The 15,303-nt window shown below is 66.2% G+C and overlaps 2 protein-coding genes across 4 annotated transcripts; both read left to right on the top strand.

Moving 5' to 3' along the window:
* Positions 1–2,601: 2,601 nt before the first annotated feature.
* On the top strand, positions 2,602–6,607 carry RNASEK (ribonuclease K). The gene is made up of 3 exons (XM_030546928.1): positions 2,602–2,766; positions 4,603–4,682; positions 6,368–6,607. The coding sequence occupies exons 1-3, from the start codon at positions 2,689–2,691 to the stop codon at positions 6,504–6,506; spliced, it is 297 nt and encodes a 98-aa protein (XP_030402788.1). The 5' UTR covers positions 2,602–2,688; the 3' UTR covers positions 6,507–6,607.
* Positions 6,608–9,176: 2,569 nt separating this feature from the next.
* Positions 9,177–12,666, top strand: CUNH17orf49 (chromosome unknown C17orf49 homolog). Of its 3 annotated transcripts, none has more exons than XM_030546919.1 (6): positions 9,177–9,268; positions 9,725–9,819; positions 10,026–10,127; positions 10,219–10,424; positions 11,865–11,969; positions 12,460–12,666. In XM_030546919.1, the coding sequence occupies exons 1-6, from the start codon at positions 9,248–9,250 to the stop codon at positions 12,462–12,464; spliced, it is 534 nt and encodes a 177-aa protein (XP_030402779.1). In that variant the 5' UTR covers positions 9,177–9,247; the 3' UTR covers positions 12,465–12,666. The 3 variants fall into 3 exon arrangements, with proteins under 3 accessions (XP_030402779.1, XP_030402778.1, XP_030402780.1); XM_030546918.1 differs by having other exon boundaries at positions 12,456–12,666; XM_030546920.1 differs by lacking the exon at positions 10,026–10,127 and having other exon boundaries at positions 12,456–12,666.
* The last annotated feature ends 2,637 nt before the right edge of the window (positions 12,667–15,303 follow it).

Here is a 15,303-nt window from a genome sequence, read left to right as displayed (position 1 = left end):
CTGCTTCCGCACAAGAAGAATCGAGTGCAGAATAATGGACAGACGTTTATGATTACGCTGCGAACTCCACACTGACCACTCTCCGAGGGGGAACAAAGCTTTTCTGCCCTTTTCTCAGCGAACGCCCAAGTCTCGAGGAAAGCGCCACGACCGGGTTGAAAATACCATGCGCCGAGAGCCCGTCGTTTGATCGCCAAAGGGACGGGCTTGAGAAGCGTCTCCCGAAGCTGGGGAAGCGAGTGCTGAGCACGGAGGCGGTGTCCGAAGCATGTCGTATAAAGGTCTCGCGCCAGCGCTGCGTTTTCAAGGGTTGAAGAGAAAGGCCGGCCGATTTTGAAGAGGACAAAGCCAAGCGGAAGCAGAAACTTCAAGAATTTGAGGGGGAAAAACCCCAAATCCCCAGGTCCTGCCATACTGTCCATGTCATGGAGCAGTATCGTCATGGACGAACCCGCGTGGCGACATGAGTGAAATCGGTTGGAAGCGGTTGCAGAAAAAGCCAAACTACACATTGGCGTCAGCTTTCAAAATGCTGCGTGTGAGGACCCGTCTCCAGCCTCCCTCAGCACTACGAAGCCCTTCATGGCCACCAGGGAAGGCGAATAATACAAGTAGACAGTGAGGTAAGGTTCGCCCACGCTGGCTACGAAATATAATTAGCTTTGTCCTCGTTACTAGAAGCAGTCCTGTTGATAAATGGAGTTCGCTCTGAAATACACTCAAGCACCCAAAGAACCCACGTCAGTCGGGTTTAGAAATATGGGACAGGAACCAGGTTCTCTCCGGTCTCGGTCTCCGGGCAGCCGGCCCGGGTGGCGTCGTTCCAGTCCCCGTACGCAGGCAGCGCGCTTCCCCCGTGCCGCATTTCATATTGATACTGTTCTATCGCAAGTGACCCATCGCTGCACCCCTGCCCAGCCACTTGGCCCAGTCCTCTCGCTGGGTCGGTCGCTGCCTTGGCTGGGGATGTGGGGCTGGGCCGCGGACAGAACGAATCTGGCTCGATTTCGAGCCGTTTTCTGTCGGCCTGGGCCAGATGCCGACTTCAGCGGGTGCCGGGGGTGATGGAAGGGCGGTGGGGAGCCGGCCCGGAAGGCGGGCTTCGGGGCATTGGTGCGGATGAATGGAGGGGTGAGGTGTGGGGAATCCAGGGTCACGGGAGTGGGGTGTGGGCTGACGGGCGTGTGTCAGTCAAGGGGACCACGGACGTGTCCTCCATGCAGCGGGGATGGCCACCCTGTCTTGCCTAGAGCCATGGCCCTGTCCCCATGTGGCCCTGGTCTGGTCCAGTCACGTGACCCTGTCCTCATGTGACCCTGGCCTTGTCCAGTCATGTGACCCTGTCCCCCTCTGACCCTTGCCTTCTGCAGTCATGTGACCCTGACCTTGTCCAGTCATGTGACCCTGTCCCCATGTGACCCTGACCTTGTCCAGTCACGTGACCCTGACCTTGTCCAGTCACGTGACCCTGTCCCCCTCTGACCCTTGCCTTCTGCAGTCATGTGACCCTGACCTTGTCCAGTCACGTGACCCTGTCCCCATGTGACCCTGACCTTGTCCAGTCACGTGACCCTGTCCCCCTCTGACCTTGCCTTGTCCAGTCACATGACCCTGACCTTGTCCAGTCACGTGACCCTGTCCTCATGTGACCCTGGCCTTGTCCAGTCATGTGACCCTGTCCCCCTCTGACCCTGGCCTTGTGCAGTCATGTGACCCTGACCTTGTCCAGTCACGTGACCCTGTCCTCATGTGACCCTGGCCTTGTCCAGTCATGTGACCCTGTCCCCCTCTGACCCTGGCCTTGTGCAGTCATGTGACCCTGACCTTGTCCAGTCACGTGACCCTGTCCTCATGTGACCCTGGCCTTGTCCCGTCATGTGACTGTGTCTCCATGTGACCCTGACCTTGTCCAGTCACGTGATCCTGTCCCCCTCTGACCCTTGCCTTGTCCAGTCACGTGACCTGCCCTTGTCCAGTCACGTGACCCTGTCCCCATGTGGCCCTGCCCTTCCTCAATAAGCCCCTGTCATGTGGCAGCCCCTCCCCTACAGTCAGGGTAGTTAAACACTGGAATAGATTGCCTAGGGAAGTTGTGGAATCTCCATCGCTGGAGATATTTAAGAGTAGGTTAGATAAATGTCTATCGGGGATGGTCTAGACAGTATTTGGTCCTGCCATGAGGGCAGGGGACTGGACTCGATGACCTCTCGAGGTCCCTTCCAGTCCTAGAGTCTATGAGTCTATGAGACCCAGTTCTTTGGACTGTACCATTTGCGCCAGGGGAGGGGTTGTTTTTCATTCCCCTTATTTAACTCCCCCCTCCAGCAGCCTGTGGGGATTTTATCCCCCTTTCCTGAGGGAGATTTGGGGCTCTCGGAAATCCGCGTCTATAAATAGCTAGGATCCCGCCCGCCCCTCCCCTGGGTGAGAATGGAACGCTCCGGCGCCGCTCGACCAATCGGAAGGCGGAGCTGAAAACGTGGACGGTTCCATTGCGCCACGAAGGGGACGTGCCCTGCTACCGTCCCCCCCACAGTCCTTGCAGGGTGGTTCCGGCCGGTCACCTGACTCCTTTCTCCCTCCCGCGGCTGCGTTCAGTCTGCTGCGTCGGCCCGGCCAGCAGCAGCTCGAGGAGGGAGCTCCGTGCTGCCCGCCCGCTCACCAGCCTCCCCCCGCTCCGGCCCGGCCATGTCTTCCCTGCTTTGCTGCGGGCCCAAGCTGGCCGCCTGCGGCATCGTGCTCAGCGCCTGGGGCGTCATCATGCTGGTGAGGCACCAGGGCTGCGGGGGGAGGGGCAGGTTGGGGAGCAGCAGGGCAGGGTGGGGAGCTGCAGGGCTGCTGGGGGCACATGGGGAGGGGCAGGTTGGGGAGCTGCAGGGCTTCGGGGGGAGGGGCAGGGTGGGGAGCTGCAGGGCTGCGGGGGGCACATGGGGGAGGGGCAGGGTGGGGAGCTGCAGGGCTGCGGGGGGAGGGGCAGGTCGGGGAGCTGCAGGGCTGCTGGGGGCACATGGGGGAGGGGCAGGTTGGGGAGCTGCAGGGCTGCGGGGGGAGGGGCAGGGTGGGGAGCTGCAGGGCTGCGGGGGGAGGGGCAGGGTGGGGAGCTGCAGGGGGGACATGGGGGGTGACCTGTGTGTGTATGGGGGTGGGGACTTGGGGGTAGAAGTGGGTGGAGGGGCATTTAAGGGGGCTGGGGTCTAGGGAGGCAGATGAGGGCCCAGGGGAGAGGGCACTGTGTGATGGGAGGGCTGCCCCACAGTGGCTGGATCCAGCCTAGGCTGCAGTGGGGTGGGGGCACCTCGCCCACCAACTTCCTTAGTGACACTGACTTCCCCACATGAGCCGGAAAGGGTGACGGGGCAGCTCAGGCACCGGCTGTGTCACCCCTGGGTGCCGCTGGGGGTGGAGTGATGCTGGGGCCGTGTTGGGTGCCCCCTCTGAGTGAACCCCCCTTTCCTGGATCCCGGGGCTGTGTCCAGTGCCCCCTCAGCTTGTCCCCCCACTCCCGGGCTGGTGCCCCTTGCCCTTAACAGTGTTGGGAACCCGAAAATATCCTGTTGCTTCTCAATAAATCCATGGTACCCCCACACCTTGAATACTGTGGGCAGATATGGTCGCCCCATCTCAAAAAGATCTATTGGACTTGGAAAAGGTTCAGAAAGGGGCAACACAACTGCTGGGGGGTCTGGAACGGCTGCCGTGTGAGGAGAGATTCATCAGACTGGACTTTTCAGCTTGGAAGAGAGACGACTAAGGAGGGATATGATAGAGGTCTATAAAATCATGGCTGGTGTGCAGAAAGTAGATAAAGGAGTGTTATTTACTCCTTCCCATCACACAGGAACTAGGGGTCACCCAATGAAATTAATAGGCAGCAGGTTTAAAACAAACACAAGGGCGTATTTCTGCACCCAACGCACTGTTAACCTGGGGAACTCCTCGCCAGGGGGTGTTGCGGAGGCCAAGACTATACCGGGATTCAAAGAAGAATTAGAGAAGTTCCTGGAGGACAGGTCCGTTGATGGCTACTAGCCAGGCTGGGCAGGGATGGTGTCCGTAGCCTCTGTTTGCCAGAGCTGGCAATGGGCGACAGGGGCTGGGTCACTTGTTGATTCCCTGTCCTGTTCACTCCCCCTGGAGTGCCTGGCTGTGGCCGCAGTCGGCAGACAGGACACTGGGCTGGATGGACCCTTGCTCTGACCCAGTCTGGCTGCTCTTATGATCTGTCCCGGGCGTTGGCTCTCCGCTCCTGGGAAGGTCATGTTCTCTCTCCTTGGCTGGTTCCATCTGACCCGGGGCTGGTTCTGCCCAGGAGCCAGCTGGGCACGGCGGGGACACTAGGGTGTCTGGTGTTGTGGAAACAGGCTCTGGGCTAGATCCTGATTCCCTGCCAGGTCCCTCTGCCCTGCTGCAGCTGGCCCCAAAACTGGGACTTGGGGGCTGCGCCGTGGTGGGTGGGTCCTGCTGGGGGGCACCAGGTGTATGTGGCTGTGGTCTGGGCTGTGCCCTGCCCATGGAGGGGTGTTGCAGTGCTGGGATGGGGGGGGTGCTTTCCCCTGCCCTGCTCCCACCTACCCACCCCGGATCTCTGGTCTCTCCCTATAGATTCTCCTGGGGATTTTCTTCAACGTGCACTCTGCTATTCTCATCGAAGACGTTCCCTTCACGGATGAAGATTTCAAGGAGTAAGTGTTGTACTTAAAGTACTGCCTGGGATCTCTTTGGGGCGGGGGGCAGGGGGGCTGTCAGGCAGAGCGCCATGTTTTTTGTAGTATGTGTATCAATCTACACTGTGTCATATGATATGACTGACACACACACTCTCACACTCTGTCGTCTTGTTACCAAGTAGCTGCTCCCCCTAACTGCACTGGCCAGGCGAGTTAGATGTGGCAGGGGGTGGAGCCGGGCTTCTGCTGATCCGGATCGATGCTCCCATGTAGACAAGACGAGACCCGGCCCTCTGCAGACACCTCACCTTTATTGCAGCTTCCCTGTCATGCAAATCTCTGCCAGCTCCTAAATCTGGGTCTGGGTCTGCTGGCCATCTCTGCTGCTTCCTTCTGGAGGTTGCCTTCATTGATTTATTTTCCAAGAGGGTGTTTCCAGAAGAGGGTGCTGGCTTCTAACCCCCGAGGCCGTCGGTATGTCTGCTCTTCTTTAGTGAGACAAGTTTTACCGTTTTGGGGGCTGGCTTCCGCCCCCTCTCCGCGGAGTGCAGCTGGCTGGAGGTGCTGCCTTCCACGCCTTCTTCCTCCACCCCTCGCTCATTCACCAGGGCAGTCGATTAAACGGGGGGGGAGATCTTATTCTGCTCCAGGCGAAAAGAGATTTTCCTTCTGCCTTAACTATCCTTGGGGGCGATAACATTCTACCCAGCTCAGCAGAGAGTTTCTGTCTAAGGAGTCGATTAAAAAGTTCTCATATCAAAGGACTTGACAGAAAGTTGCCTGAAAAGAGAGGTCACATGGACAGACCCAGTACAAGGTTATAGGAAGAGGCACAATATCAAGTCAGATGAAAATGACAGTTATGCCCAAGTACTTAATGCAGAGATTGATCCACATTAGGACATGTCCCCTATAGGGAGTGCCGGCTCCCACCCGGCCCCAGGGCAGGGACTGGCTGGCTTGGGGGGCAGGGAATGGGGCAGGGGCCTGTCCCCTATAGGGAGCGCCGGCTCCCACCCGGCCCCAGGGCAGGGACTGGCTGGCTCAGGGGGGCAGGGAATGGGGCAGGGGCCTGTCCCCTCTTGGGGGCGCCGGCTCCCACCCGGCCCCAGGGCAGGGACTGGCTGGCTCGGGGGGTGGGGAATGGGGCAGGGGCCTGTCCCCTATAGGGAGCGCCGGCTCCCACCTGGCCCCAGGGCAGGGACTGGCTGGCTCAGGGGGCAGGGAATGGGGCAGGGGCCTGTCCCCTCTGGGGGGCGCCGGCTCCTGCTGGCCCCGGGGCAGGGACTGGCTGGCTCAGGGGGGCAGGGAATGGGGCAGGGGCCTGTCCCCTCTGGGAGGTGTCGGCTCTCACCCGGCCCCAGGGCAGGGACTGGCTGGCTCAGGGGGGTGGGGAATGGGGCAGGGGTCTGTCCCCTCTGGGGGGCGCCGGCTCCCACTGGCCCCAGGGCAGGGACTGGCTGGCTCAGGGGGGCGGGGAATGGGGCAGGGGCCTGTCCTCTCTGGGAGGTGCCGGCTCCCCCCCCGGTCCCAGGGCAGGGACTGGCTGGCTCAGGGGGGCGGGGAATGGGGCAGGGGCCTGTCCCCTCTAGGGGGCGCCGGCTCCCACCCGGCCCCAGGGCAGGGAATGGGGCACGGGCCTGTCACCTCTAGGGGGTGCCACCTCCAGGACTGACCCCCTCACTCCCTCTGACCCACAGCGGCCCGGAGAGGATCTACCGTCTCTACGAGCAAGTCAGCTACAACTGCTTCATCGCGGCCGGGCTGTACCTGCTGCTCGGGGGCTTCTCCTTCTGCCAGGTCCGGCTGAACAAACGCAAGGAGTACATGGTGCGCTAGGACCCCGCCGGGGACAGCTGCCCCCTCCCCGGACCCGCCGGGCCCATCGGCTCATTCCAGCTCCTCCCCGGCGCCCCCTTTGCTCGGGACTCGCCCTGCCGGCGGGGGCCCCCCTGGGATGCTGCTGACCCCCGGGCTTAAGGGATTGTGAAGGTGTTGGGGGGGTTCTCCAGTTGTGCGGGGAGGGGGGTGTCTGTCTCCCTATGGTACTGTTGCGGCACCAGGGGGTGGTTGCCTGTGGGGCTGGCTCCCCCCCTCCTTGCGTGTGGCAGGCTCTGGGCTGGGGGGTGTCATGTTCTGTGCTCCCCAGCATGGAGTCCTCCCGTCGTCTCACTTTCCAAACCCACCCCGTGGTGTCGTCTGTCCCCACATCCCTCCCCAGCAGTGAGGGATTGGGGGTGGGGGGCTTGCCCTGCCCTGCTGAGACCCCCACCCCACCCCGGGTCTTGATCTGTGTCCGTTTGTGTCGACTCTGGAATTGGTTCCTGTGAAATAAAACACGTTGGATCCCCTGCCTGCAGCCACTGAGCCTTCCCTGGGCACGGCCATGGTGGGGGTGTTAGGGGCATGCGTGGGAGGGGGTGGTGGGTTGTGGGCAGTGGTGAGCTGGAGCCGGTTTGTTAAATTTATTTAGAACCGGTTGTAAAGGGCTTTTCAATTTAACAAAACTCCAGCAGCTCCCTGCCCCCCGCCCCAGCTCACCTGGCCCCAGTTCTGCCTCCTCCCAGGAAGGCCCCCCCCCCCCCCCCGCCGGGCTTCCTGCCAGTCAGCTGTTAGCGTGGGAAGCCTGGGAGGGCTGAGAAGGAAGCAGCAGCTTCCTGCAGGTGAGCTGGGGCGGGGGGCACGAGGGGGCTCTAGGCGCGTCTCCGGGCCCAACTCTGGGCCTGGCCCCGGCCCCCGATTTCGGGCTGGCCAGCGGCTCTGGCCCGGCCCCCAACTCCGGCCCCAGCCCCAGCTCTGAATGGCACGGCCCCCATCTCCAGGCAGCGCGGTAAGGGGGTGTTGGATAGAGGGCGGGGGGTGGATTAGGGTCAGGACTCAGGGCGGTCAGAGGGCAGGGAACAGGAGAATTGAATGGGGCAGGGGTCCTGGGGGGGGCAGTCAGGAAGGAGCAGGGGTTGGATGGGGCGGTGGGAGGCAGTCAGGGGAAGGGGTTCCAGGGGCAGTCGGGACAGAGAGAAGGGGTGGTTGAATGGGGCAGGGGTCCTGGGGGGGCCATGAGGAATAAGGGGAGGGGTTGGATGGGGCGGCAGGGGGCAGTTAGGGGACAGGGAAGGGGAGGGGTTGGGGCAGGAGTCCTGGGGGTGGGTTGTCAAGGAACGTGGGAGGTTGGATGGGGCACGACCCCCTCATGGGGTGAGGAGGAGGGAACCGGCTGTTAATATTTTGGCAGCTCACCACTGGTTGTGGGGGTGACTGCGGGCCAGGCGGCTTGGCAGAGGTGCAGGGTGGGCTGTGGGGGTGCCTGGGGGCAGGTGGAGTTGCAAGGTGGGGGATGGCTGTGGGGGGTGTGTGTGGAGGGTACGTGGGCAGCAGGTGGTTTGGGGGGGCTGGGAGGGAGGGAGGTTGGGGGGCAGGATGAGAGGGTTTGGGGGGCAGGGTGGGGAGTAAGGGGGGGCGGGGCAGCAGGTGGGTGTGGGGGGGAAGTGCAGGGGGGGCCTGCGGGGTGTGTGGGGACAGCAGGTGGCTGGAGGGAGGTGGGGGGCAGCAGGTGGTTTGGGGGGCTGGGAGGGATGGAGATTGGGGGGCAGGACGAGAGGGTTTGGGGGGCAGGGTGGGGGGTAAGAGGGGCGGGGCAGCAGGTGGGTGGGGGGGGAAGTGCAGGGGGGGCCTGCGGGGTGTGTGGGGACAGCAGGTGGCTGGAGGGAGGTGGGGGGCAGCAGGTGGTTTGGGGGGGCTGGGAGGGATGGAGGTTGGGGGGCAGGACCAGAGGGTTTGGGGTGCAGGGTGGGGGGTAAGGAGGGCGGGGCAGCAGGTGGGTGTGGGGGGGAAGTGCAGGGGGGGCCTGCGGGGTGTGTGGGGACAGCAGGTGGCTGGAGGGAGGTGGGGGGCAGCAGATGGTTTGGGGGGGCTGGGAGGGATGGAGGTTGGGGGGCAGGACGAGAGGGTTTGGGGGGCAGGGTGGGGGTAAGGGGGCCTGGACAGCAGGTGCGTGTGTGGCGGAATTGCAGGGGGGGGCCTGCGGGGTGTGTGGGGACAGCAGGTGGCTGGAGGGAGGTGGGGGGCAGCAGATGGTTTGGGGGGGCTGGGAGGGATGGAGGTTGGGGGGCAGGACGAGAGGGTTTGGGGGGCAGGGTGGGGGTAAGGGGGGCTGGGCAGCAGGTGGGTGTGGGGGGGAAGTGCAGGGGGGGGCCTGCGGGGTGTGTGGGGACAGCAGGTGGCTGGAGGGAGGTGGGGGGCAGGGTGGGGGTAAGGGGGGCAGGGGGGCAGGGGAGGGGCGGGGAGCCCGGGGGCGGAGCTCTGTGGGGGGCGGGGCCGAACTGGCCCGCCGGCAGGGAAGGGGTTAAGACCATAGAGCGCTCGGTCCTCCCGCGTCCTAGCGCGGGGGCAGCCCCGCCCCCCCCGGAAGCTGCCGCCCGCTGCCGCTGCGCTTCCCGGATTCCACTCGCTCCGCCCCCTTTTCCCACCATCCCCCGCGGCGCAGGCGCGCGCAGCAGGAGGGGGCGGGGCCAGCAGCCGGGGCCGCGAGCGGCGGCGGCCAGAGAAACCCCCCGGGGCGGGGCAGGAGCGGCCGGGGCGCCATGACGTCAGCGTCCACCAAGGTGCGGAGGGGGCGGGGCCGGGTCTGGGGGCCCCGCGGGGGGAGGGGGACCCGGGGGGGCGGGGCCGGGTTTGGGGGGCCCCGCGGGGGGAGGGGGGCCCGGGGGGGGGGGGCCGGGTTTGGGGGGCCCCGCGGGGGGAGGGGGAACTGGGGGGGCGGGGCCGGGTTTGGGGGGACCCGCGGGGGGAGGGGGCCCCGCGGGGGGCGGGGCCGGGTTTGGGGGGGCCCCGCGGGGGGAGGGGGACCCGGGGGGCGGGGCCGGGTTTGGGGGGACCCGCGGGGGGAGGGGGCCCCGCGGGGGGCGGGGCCGGGTTTGGGGGGCCCCGCGGGGGGAGGGGGCCCCGCGGGGGGCGGGGCCGGGTTTGGGGGGCCCCGCGGGGGGAGGGGGACCCGGGGGGCGGGGCCGGGTTTGGGGGGCCCCGCGGGGGGGCTCCCTGACGCTTCCCCCCCCCCACAGGTGGGCGAGATTTTCTCCGCTGCCGGCGCCGCCTTCACCAAGCTGGGGGAGCTGACGATGCAGCTGCACCCCGTGGCCGACTCGTCCCCCGCCGGGTGAGCGGGGGGGTCCCCCGGGCCGGGTTGGGGGGCTGGGCCCTGGGGGGGGTGATGGGGACCCGGCTGCCCCCCCCGGGTTATGGCGGGGCAGGCGTGGGGGTGTTTACAGTGTGGGTGTTATTGTAGGGTCTCCGGGGGGGCGGGGCAGAGCCCGGGGGAGGGGCGGCCCTGACCCGTGTGTCCCCCCCCCTCGCTTACCCCAGGGCCAAGTGGACGGAGACGGAGATCGAGATGCTGCGGGCGGCCGTCCGGCGCTTCGGGGACGACCTGAACCGGATCAGCGCCGTCATCAAGGAGCGGACGGTGTAAGGGGGGGTCTCTGCGGGGGGGGGGCCCACGGGGGCAGTGGGGGGGGCAGAGCCGCTCCCGGTGACACCCCCTTTTCTCTCCCCGCAGGGCGCAGATCAAAGCCACAGCCAAGCGCAAAGCCTACGAGGACAGCGGGGTGCCCCTGCCCGCCGACTCCCCCAAGAAGGGCCCCAAGAAGGTGCACGGGCTGGGGGGGGTGGGCCCCCCGGCCCTGCCCCCCCCTGCCCAGGCCGGGGGCCCCGCCGGGCTGCAGGACACGCCCGCCCCACCCATGAAGAAGCAGAAGGCGTCGGGTGAGCAGCCTGTCTGGGCGAGGCTCTGTGCCTTGGGGGGGGTCCGGGTCTGGTGACGCTCATGTGCTCTGGGGGGGGCTGTGTCATGGGGGCATCATGTACCCTGGGGGGGCTATGTCGGGGAGGGAGCTGTGTGCCCTGTGGGGGAGCAGTGTCTGGGGGAGGCTCATGTACTCTGCGGGGGGGCTCTGTTGGGGGTGTCGTGTGCCCTGGGTGGGAGCTGTGTCTGGGGGGGTTGCCTGCCATGGGGAGCTGTGTCTGGGGGGGTCATGCCCTGCGGCAGGGCTGTGTCTCGGGTGGGAACTGTGTCTGGGGGGGAGCTTATGTGCCCTGGGGGGGAAGCTGTGTCTGGGGGGGCTCTGTTGGGGGTGTCGTGTGCCCTGGGTGGGAGCTGTGTCTGGGGGAGGTTTCCTGCCATGGGGGGCTGTGTCTGGGGGCGTCATGTCCCCTGCGGCAGGGCTGTGTCTGGGGGGGGCTGTGTGCCCTGGGGTGGGAACTGTGTTTGGGGGGGCTCATGTGCCCAGGGGGGGCTGTGTGCCCAGGGGGGCTGTATCAGGGGGTCAAGTACCCTGGGGCAGGGCCGTGTCTGGGGGGGGGCGCTGTGTGCCCTGGGGTGGGAGCTGTGTCTAGGGGGGGTTGCCTGCCCGGGGGGCTGTGTGGGGGGGGGGGGTCGTGTACCCTGGGGCAGGGCCATGTCTGGGGGGGGCGCTGTGTGCCCTGAGGTGGGAGCTGTGCCTGGGGGGGTTGCGTGCCCGGGGGGGCTGTGTCTGGGGGGGGTCATGTACCCTGGGGCAGGGCCGTGTCTGGGGGGCGCTGTGTGCCCTGAGGTGGGAGCTGTGCCTGGGGGGGGTTGCCTGCCCGAGGCGCTGTGTGCCCTGGGGGGTGGGGGTGGACTGGCTGTGGGGCTGTGTCTGGGGCGGTCGAGTACCCTGGGGCAGGGCCGTGTCTGGGGGGGGCGCTGTGTGCCCTGGGGTGGGAGCTGTGCCTGGGGGAGGTTGACTGGCTGTGGGGCTGTGTCTGGGGGGGTCGTGTACCCTGGGGCAGGGCCGTGTCTGGGGGGGCTGTGTGCCCTGGGGTGGGAGCTGTGTCTGGGGGGGTTGCCTGCCCGGGGGGCTGTGTGTGTGGGGGGTCATGTACCCTGGGGCAGGGCCGTGTCTGGGGGGGACGCTGTGTGCCCTGGGGTGGGAGCTGTGTCTGGGGGGGTTGCCTGCCCGGGGGGCTGTGTGTGGAGGGTCATGTACCCTGGGGCAGGGCCGTGTCTGGGGGGGACGCTGGGTGCCCTGGGGTGCGGGAGGGGCCCGTCTCTCAGTGGATAGGGTGGGGGCGGTCTCGGGTGGGGCTCTGTGAATGGGGGAGGCGTGTGGAGGCTTTGAGCTCTGGGGCGGGGGGGGACCCCACACCCTGGGCTGACCCCTCCCTCTCTTTCCCCCCCCCCGGCAGATGTCACACTCAGCGCCTTGAACGACTCGGACGCCAACAGCGACCTGGTCGACATCGAGGGGCTGGGGGACGCCCCCCCCGCCAAGAAACTCAACTTCGACCAGGGTATGAGCCGGGGGGGGGATGGACTCACACCTTGCGTGCTGGGGGGACCCCCCAGGGAGACATGGGGTTCGGGCCTGGCCGCGCCCTTTCCCCCTGTTTCATTGGCAAACATCCTCCCAACGAGTGGGGGGGTGTTGATGGGCTGTTCCCCCTCGAGGGCCCCCAGGGAGGGGGAAGTTCTCGGGAAAAGCCCCTCGCTGGGTGGCAGCAGGCAGGAAAGTTCCGGTCCCGTCCCTCCCCCGGCGGTCCCGTTAACCCAGGGAACTCCTCGCCGCAGGATGTCGCGAAGGCCCCGGCCATACCAGGGGCCGAAGAGGAACTAGGCCCGTCCCTGGAGTTCTGGTCCGTCGATGGCTACTAGCCAGGCTGGGCAGGGAGGGGGTCCCTAGCCCACCCCCCCGTTGTTTGTGTGAGGCCCCGCCCCCTGGGCACAGGCTCCGCCTCCCCCTCCCTCAGCCTCTCTTGTGATCTCTCTCCCTCTCTCAGACAGTCTGACCCTGGACCCCGGGCTCCTGATCACGCCTGGCGACCTGCCCCTGCTGTCCCGCTGAGCCCCCAGCCCCCCCGCCGCACACGGACCGACCCACGGCTGAGCCCTGGGTGCCACTGGGCAGCCCCCCCCATTGCCCTCCCCGCCTTCCGGCTGTTTTCCCAGCCCTGTGTTTGTTTTTTATTTTAAATAAAAGTGACAACCCCCTCCTGCCCCCCAGGGGTGTCTGGTAATTGTCGGGAAGGCGCTGGGCGGAGCGGGGCGGGGGACCCCGGCAGAGTGAGAGCTGCCCCCCAGGGCAGCCAGACCCCAAAGGCGGATGGCCCCAGGTCTCGGGAGGGGATAGCGGCTGTGGGGCTGGGGTCCCTTCTCTGGTGGGGGATGGTTATTTTGGGGAGCTGGGTGCCCTTGTCCAGGGACTGGGTTATTTAGGGGGCTGGATGCCCCAGACTAGGGGCTGGGTGATTTTGGGGTCCTGGGTGCCCCTGTTCAGGGGCTGGGATATTTTGGGGGGCTGGGTTATTTGGGGACCTGGGTGCCCCAGTCTAGGAGCTGGGATATTTGGGGGGGCTGGGTGCCCCTCTGTGGTGGGGGATGGTTATTTTGGGGGGTTGGGTGCCCCTGTCCAGGGGGTGGGTTATTTGGGGGGCTGGGTGCCCCTGTCCGGGGCCTGAGTTATTTTGGTGGGCTGGGTGCCCCTGTCCAGGGGCTGGGATATTTTGGGGGGCTGGGTTATTTGGAGGCCTGGGTGCCCCTGTCCAGGGGTGGGTTATTTTGGGGGCCTGCACCCTGTCCAGGGACTGGGCTATTTGTGGGCCTGGGTGCCCCTGTCCAGGGGCTGGGATATTTTGGGGGGCTGGGTGCCCATCTCTGGTGCCAGACTGGGTTATTTTGGGGGACTGGGTGCCCCTGTCTAGGGGCTGGGATATTTTGGGGGGTTGGGTTACCCTCTGTGGTGGGGGATGGTTATTTTGGTGGACTAGGTGCCCCTGTCCAAGGGCTGGGATATTTGGGGGACTGGGTGCCCCAGTCTAGGGGCTGGGATATTTTGGGGGGTTGGGTTACACTCTGTGGTGGGGGATGGTTATTTTGGGGGACTAGGTGCCCCTGTCCAAGGGCTGGGATATTTTGGGGGGTTGAGTCTCTGAGCCACAGCCGGACGTGGTCATGGAGCCCCGGGCTGGGGGGCTGCGCCCTGGTGTTGACACAGGCCCTGGGGGGCACCAGCCCCCCCCATGGCCCCACTCTTCCTCCAGGGTCCAAACCAGGTTCCCCAGGCCTGAGACACGCCAGGTTGGGCTCTGTGTCCGGGAGCCCCCCACTCAGCCCTGGCCTCCTCACACCCCGATTCCTCAGCGCCAGCAGCCCCCGTGAACCCCCTTTATCCCCTGCCACTCCCCGCCCGGCCGGTGCTCTCCAGCCACGTCGGGACGGGGGGGCTGGTCACGGGGCGCCCCTTGTCTCTCTCGGGGGGGTGGCTGCGGCTCACTCCTTCATTCCTGTCCTGCACTGCCCCCCAGGGGTGACTTGGAGAAACTGAGGCACAGGGTGGTGTGGTACAGATCTCGCCAGCTTTGTCATGGGAGCGGGTTTGAGGCACTGTTGGGGGTAAACTGAGGCAGGAGAGACCCCTCTAAGGCTCCCCACAACTGTGGGTCTAGGGGAGGGAAGTGGAGGGAGCCTGCAGGGGGGACGTCTCTACCAGGGAGTCTGACTGCTGGGGGCCCTTGGAGAAAGCCCAGCACAGTCATGCAGGTGCTGCCGGTAGAGAGATCCCTCCCCGGCATGCAGCACTGGCCGCCCCACCCCAGAGGTGGCCGCATCTCAGCGCCGGGCGAGGGGTCCCTGGGTAACTGGCCACCCCGCCCCACAGGTGGGCATATCAGCACCGGGCAAGAGGTACCCGGGTAACTGGCCGCTGCACCCCAGAGGTGGCTGCATCTCAGCGCCGGGCGAGGGATCCCTGGGTAACTGGCCGCCCCACCCCAGAGGTGGGCGCATCTCATTGCAGGCAAGGGGGGTCCCTGGGTAACCAGCCGCCCCGCCCCAGAGGTGGCCGCATCTCAGCGCCAGGCGAGGGGTCCCTGGGTAACCAGCTGCCCCGCCCCAGAGGTGGCCGCATCTCAGTGCCGGGTGAGGGGTCCCCGGGTAACCGGCCGCCCCACCCCAGAGGTGGTTGCATCTTGGTGCCAGGAAAGGGATCCTTGTGTCATTGGCCACTCTGCCCCAGAGGTGGGCGCATCTCAGCGCCGGGCGAGGGGTCCTTGGGTAACCGGCCGCTCCGCCCCAGTGGTAGGCGCATCTCAGCGCTGGGCGAGGGGTCCCTGGGTAACCAGCCGCCCCGCCCCAGAGGTGGGCGCGTTGCAGGCCACGGTGGAGGAAGTCGCACTCAGGCTTCTGTTGCATTCCCCCTTGGTCGTGTCGCTGCCCCACCGGCTCCGGCCGCATGGGGCCCGGCCCCACTGGGGCAGCACAAGGAAATACTGGCCAGCAGGTGGGACGCTGCCAATATTTTTGTGCTGCTGGAGCGGGACGGGCAGGGCTGGGCCCGATGCCGGGGTAGATGGGCTGGGGGGGCAGAGCCCGGCCGGAGTTCGTGGAGTGGGGGGGGCCGGCTGGGTTGCTCCGTGGCTGCGGTCCCAGCCCGCGCGGTAACACCACAAAATGGTTTGTGTGTCCAGACCCTCAGACAAACCATGATGTGCTGCTGGGGCGAAGGCCGGGGTCGGGGGGCATCCGGGGGGGCCCCGTCTCCAGGCCTCGGGAGGGAGGGTGTCTGCCCATCCGCGAAGTGGGGGGTCTACGCAACCAGTTCCGGAGTGGGCGGGTTGGGGGGGGGAATCC

The sequence above is a fragment of the Gopherus evgoodei genome, unplaced genomic scaffold (genome assembly GCF_007399415.2).
Source record: "Gopherus evgoodei ecotype Sinaloan lineage unplaced genomic scaffold, rGopEvg1_v1.p scaffold_51_arrow_ctg1, whole genome shotgun sequence".
Classification (NCBI taxonomy): Eukaryota; Metazoa; Chordata; order Testudines; family Testudinidae; genus Gopherus; species Gopherus evgoodei.
Note: the sequence above shows the minus strand (reverse complement) of the source record. Positions and strands in the feature narration are given on the sequence as shown.

Bases quoted from the DNA above. Each gene is read 5' to 3' on its own strand.
- CUNH17orf49 (XM_030546918.1), top strand. From the start codon at position 9,248: ATGACGTCAGCGTCCACCAAG. The intron at 9,269-9,724 runs GTGCGGAGGGGG...CCCCCCCCACAG, and splicing joins TGACGTCAGCGTCCACCAAG to GTGGGCGAGATTTTCTCCGC. The intron at 10,425-11,864 runs GTGAGCAGCCTG...CCCCCCCGGCAG, and splicing joins GAAGAAGCAGAAGGCGTCGG to ATGTCACACTCAGCGCCTTG.
- RNASEK (XM_030546928.1), top strand. From the start codon at position 2,689: ATGTCTTCCCTGCTTTGCTGCGGGCCCAAGCTGGCCGCCTGCGGCATC. The intron at 2,767-4,602 runs GTGAGGCACCAG...CTCTCCCTATAG, and splicing joins CCTGGGGCGTCATCATGCTG to ATTCTCCTGGGGATTTTCTT. The intron at 4,683-6,367 runs GTAAGTGTTGTA...TCTGACCCACAG, and splicing joins ACGGATGAAGATTTCAAGGA to CGGCCCGGAGAGGATCTACC.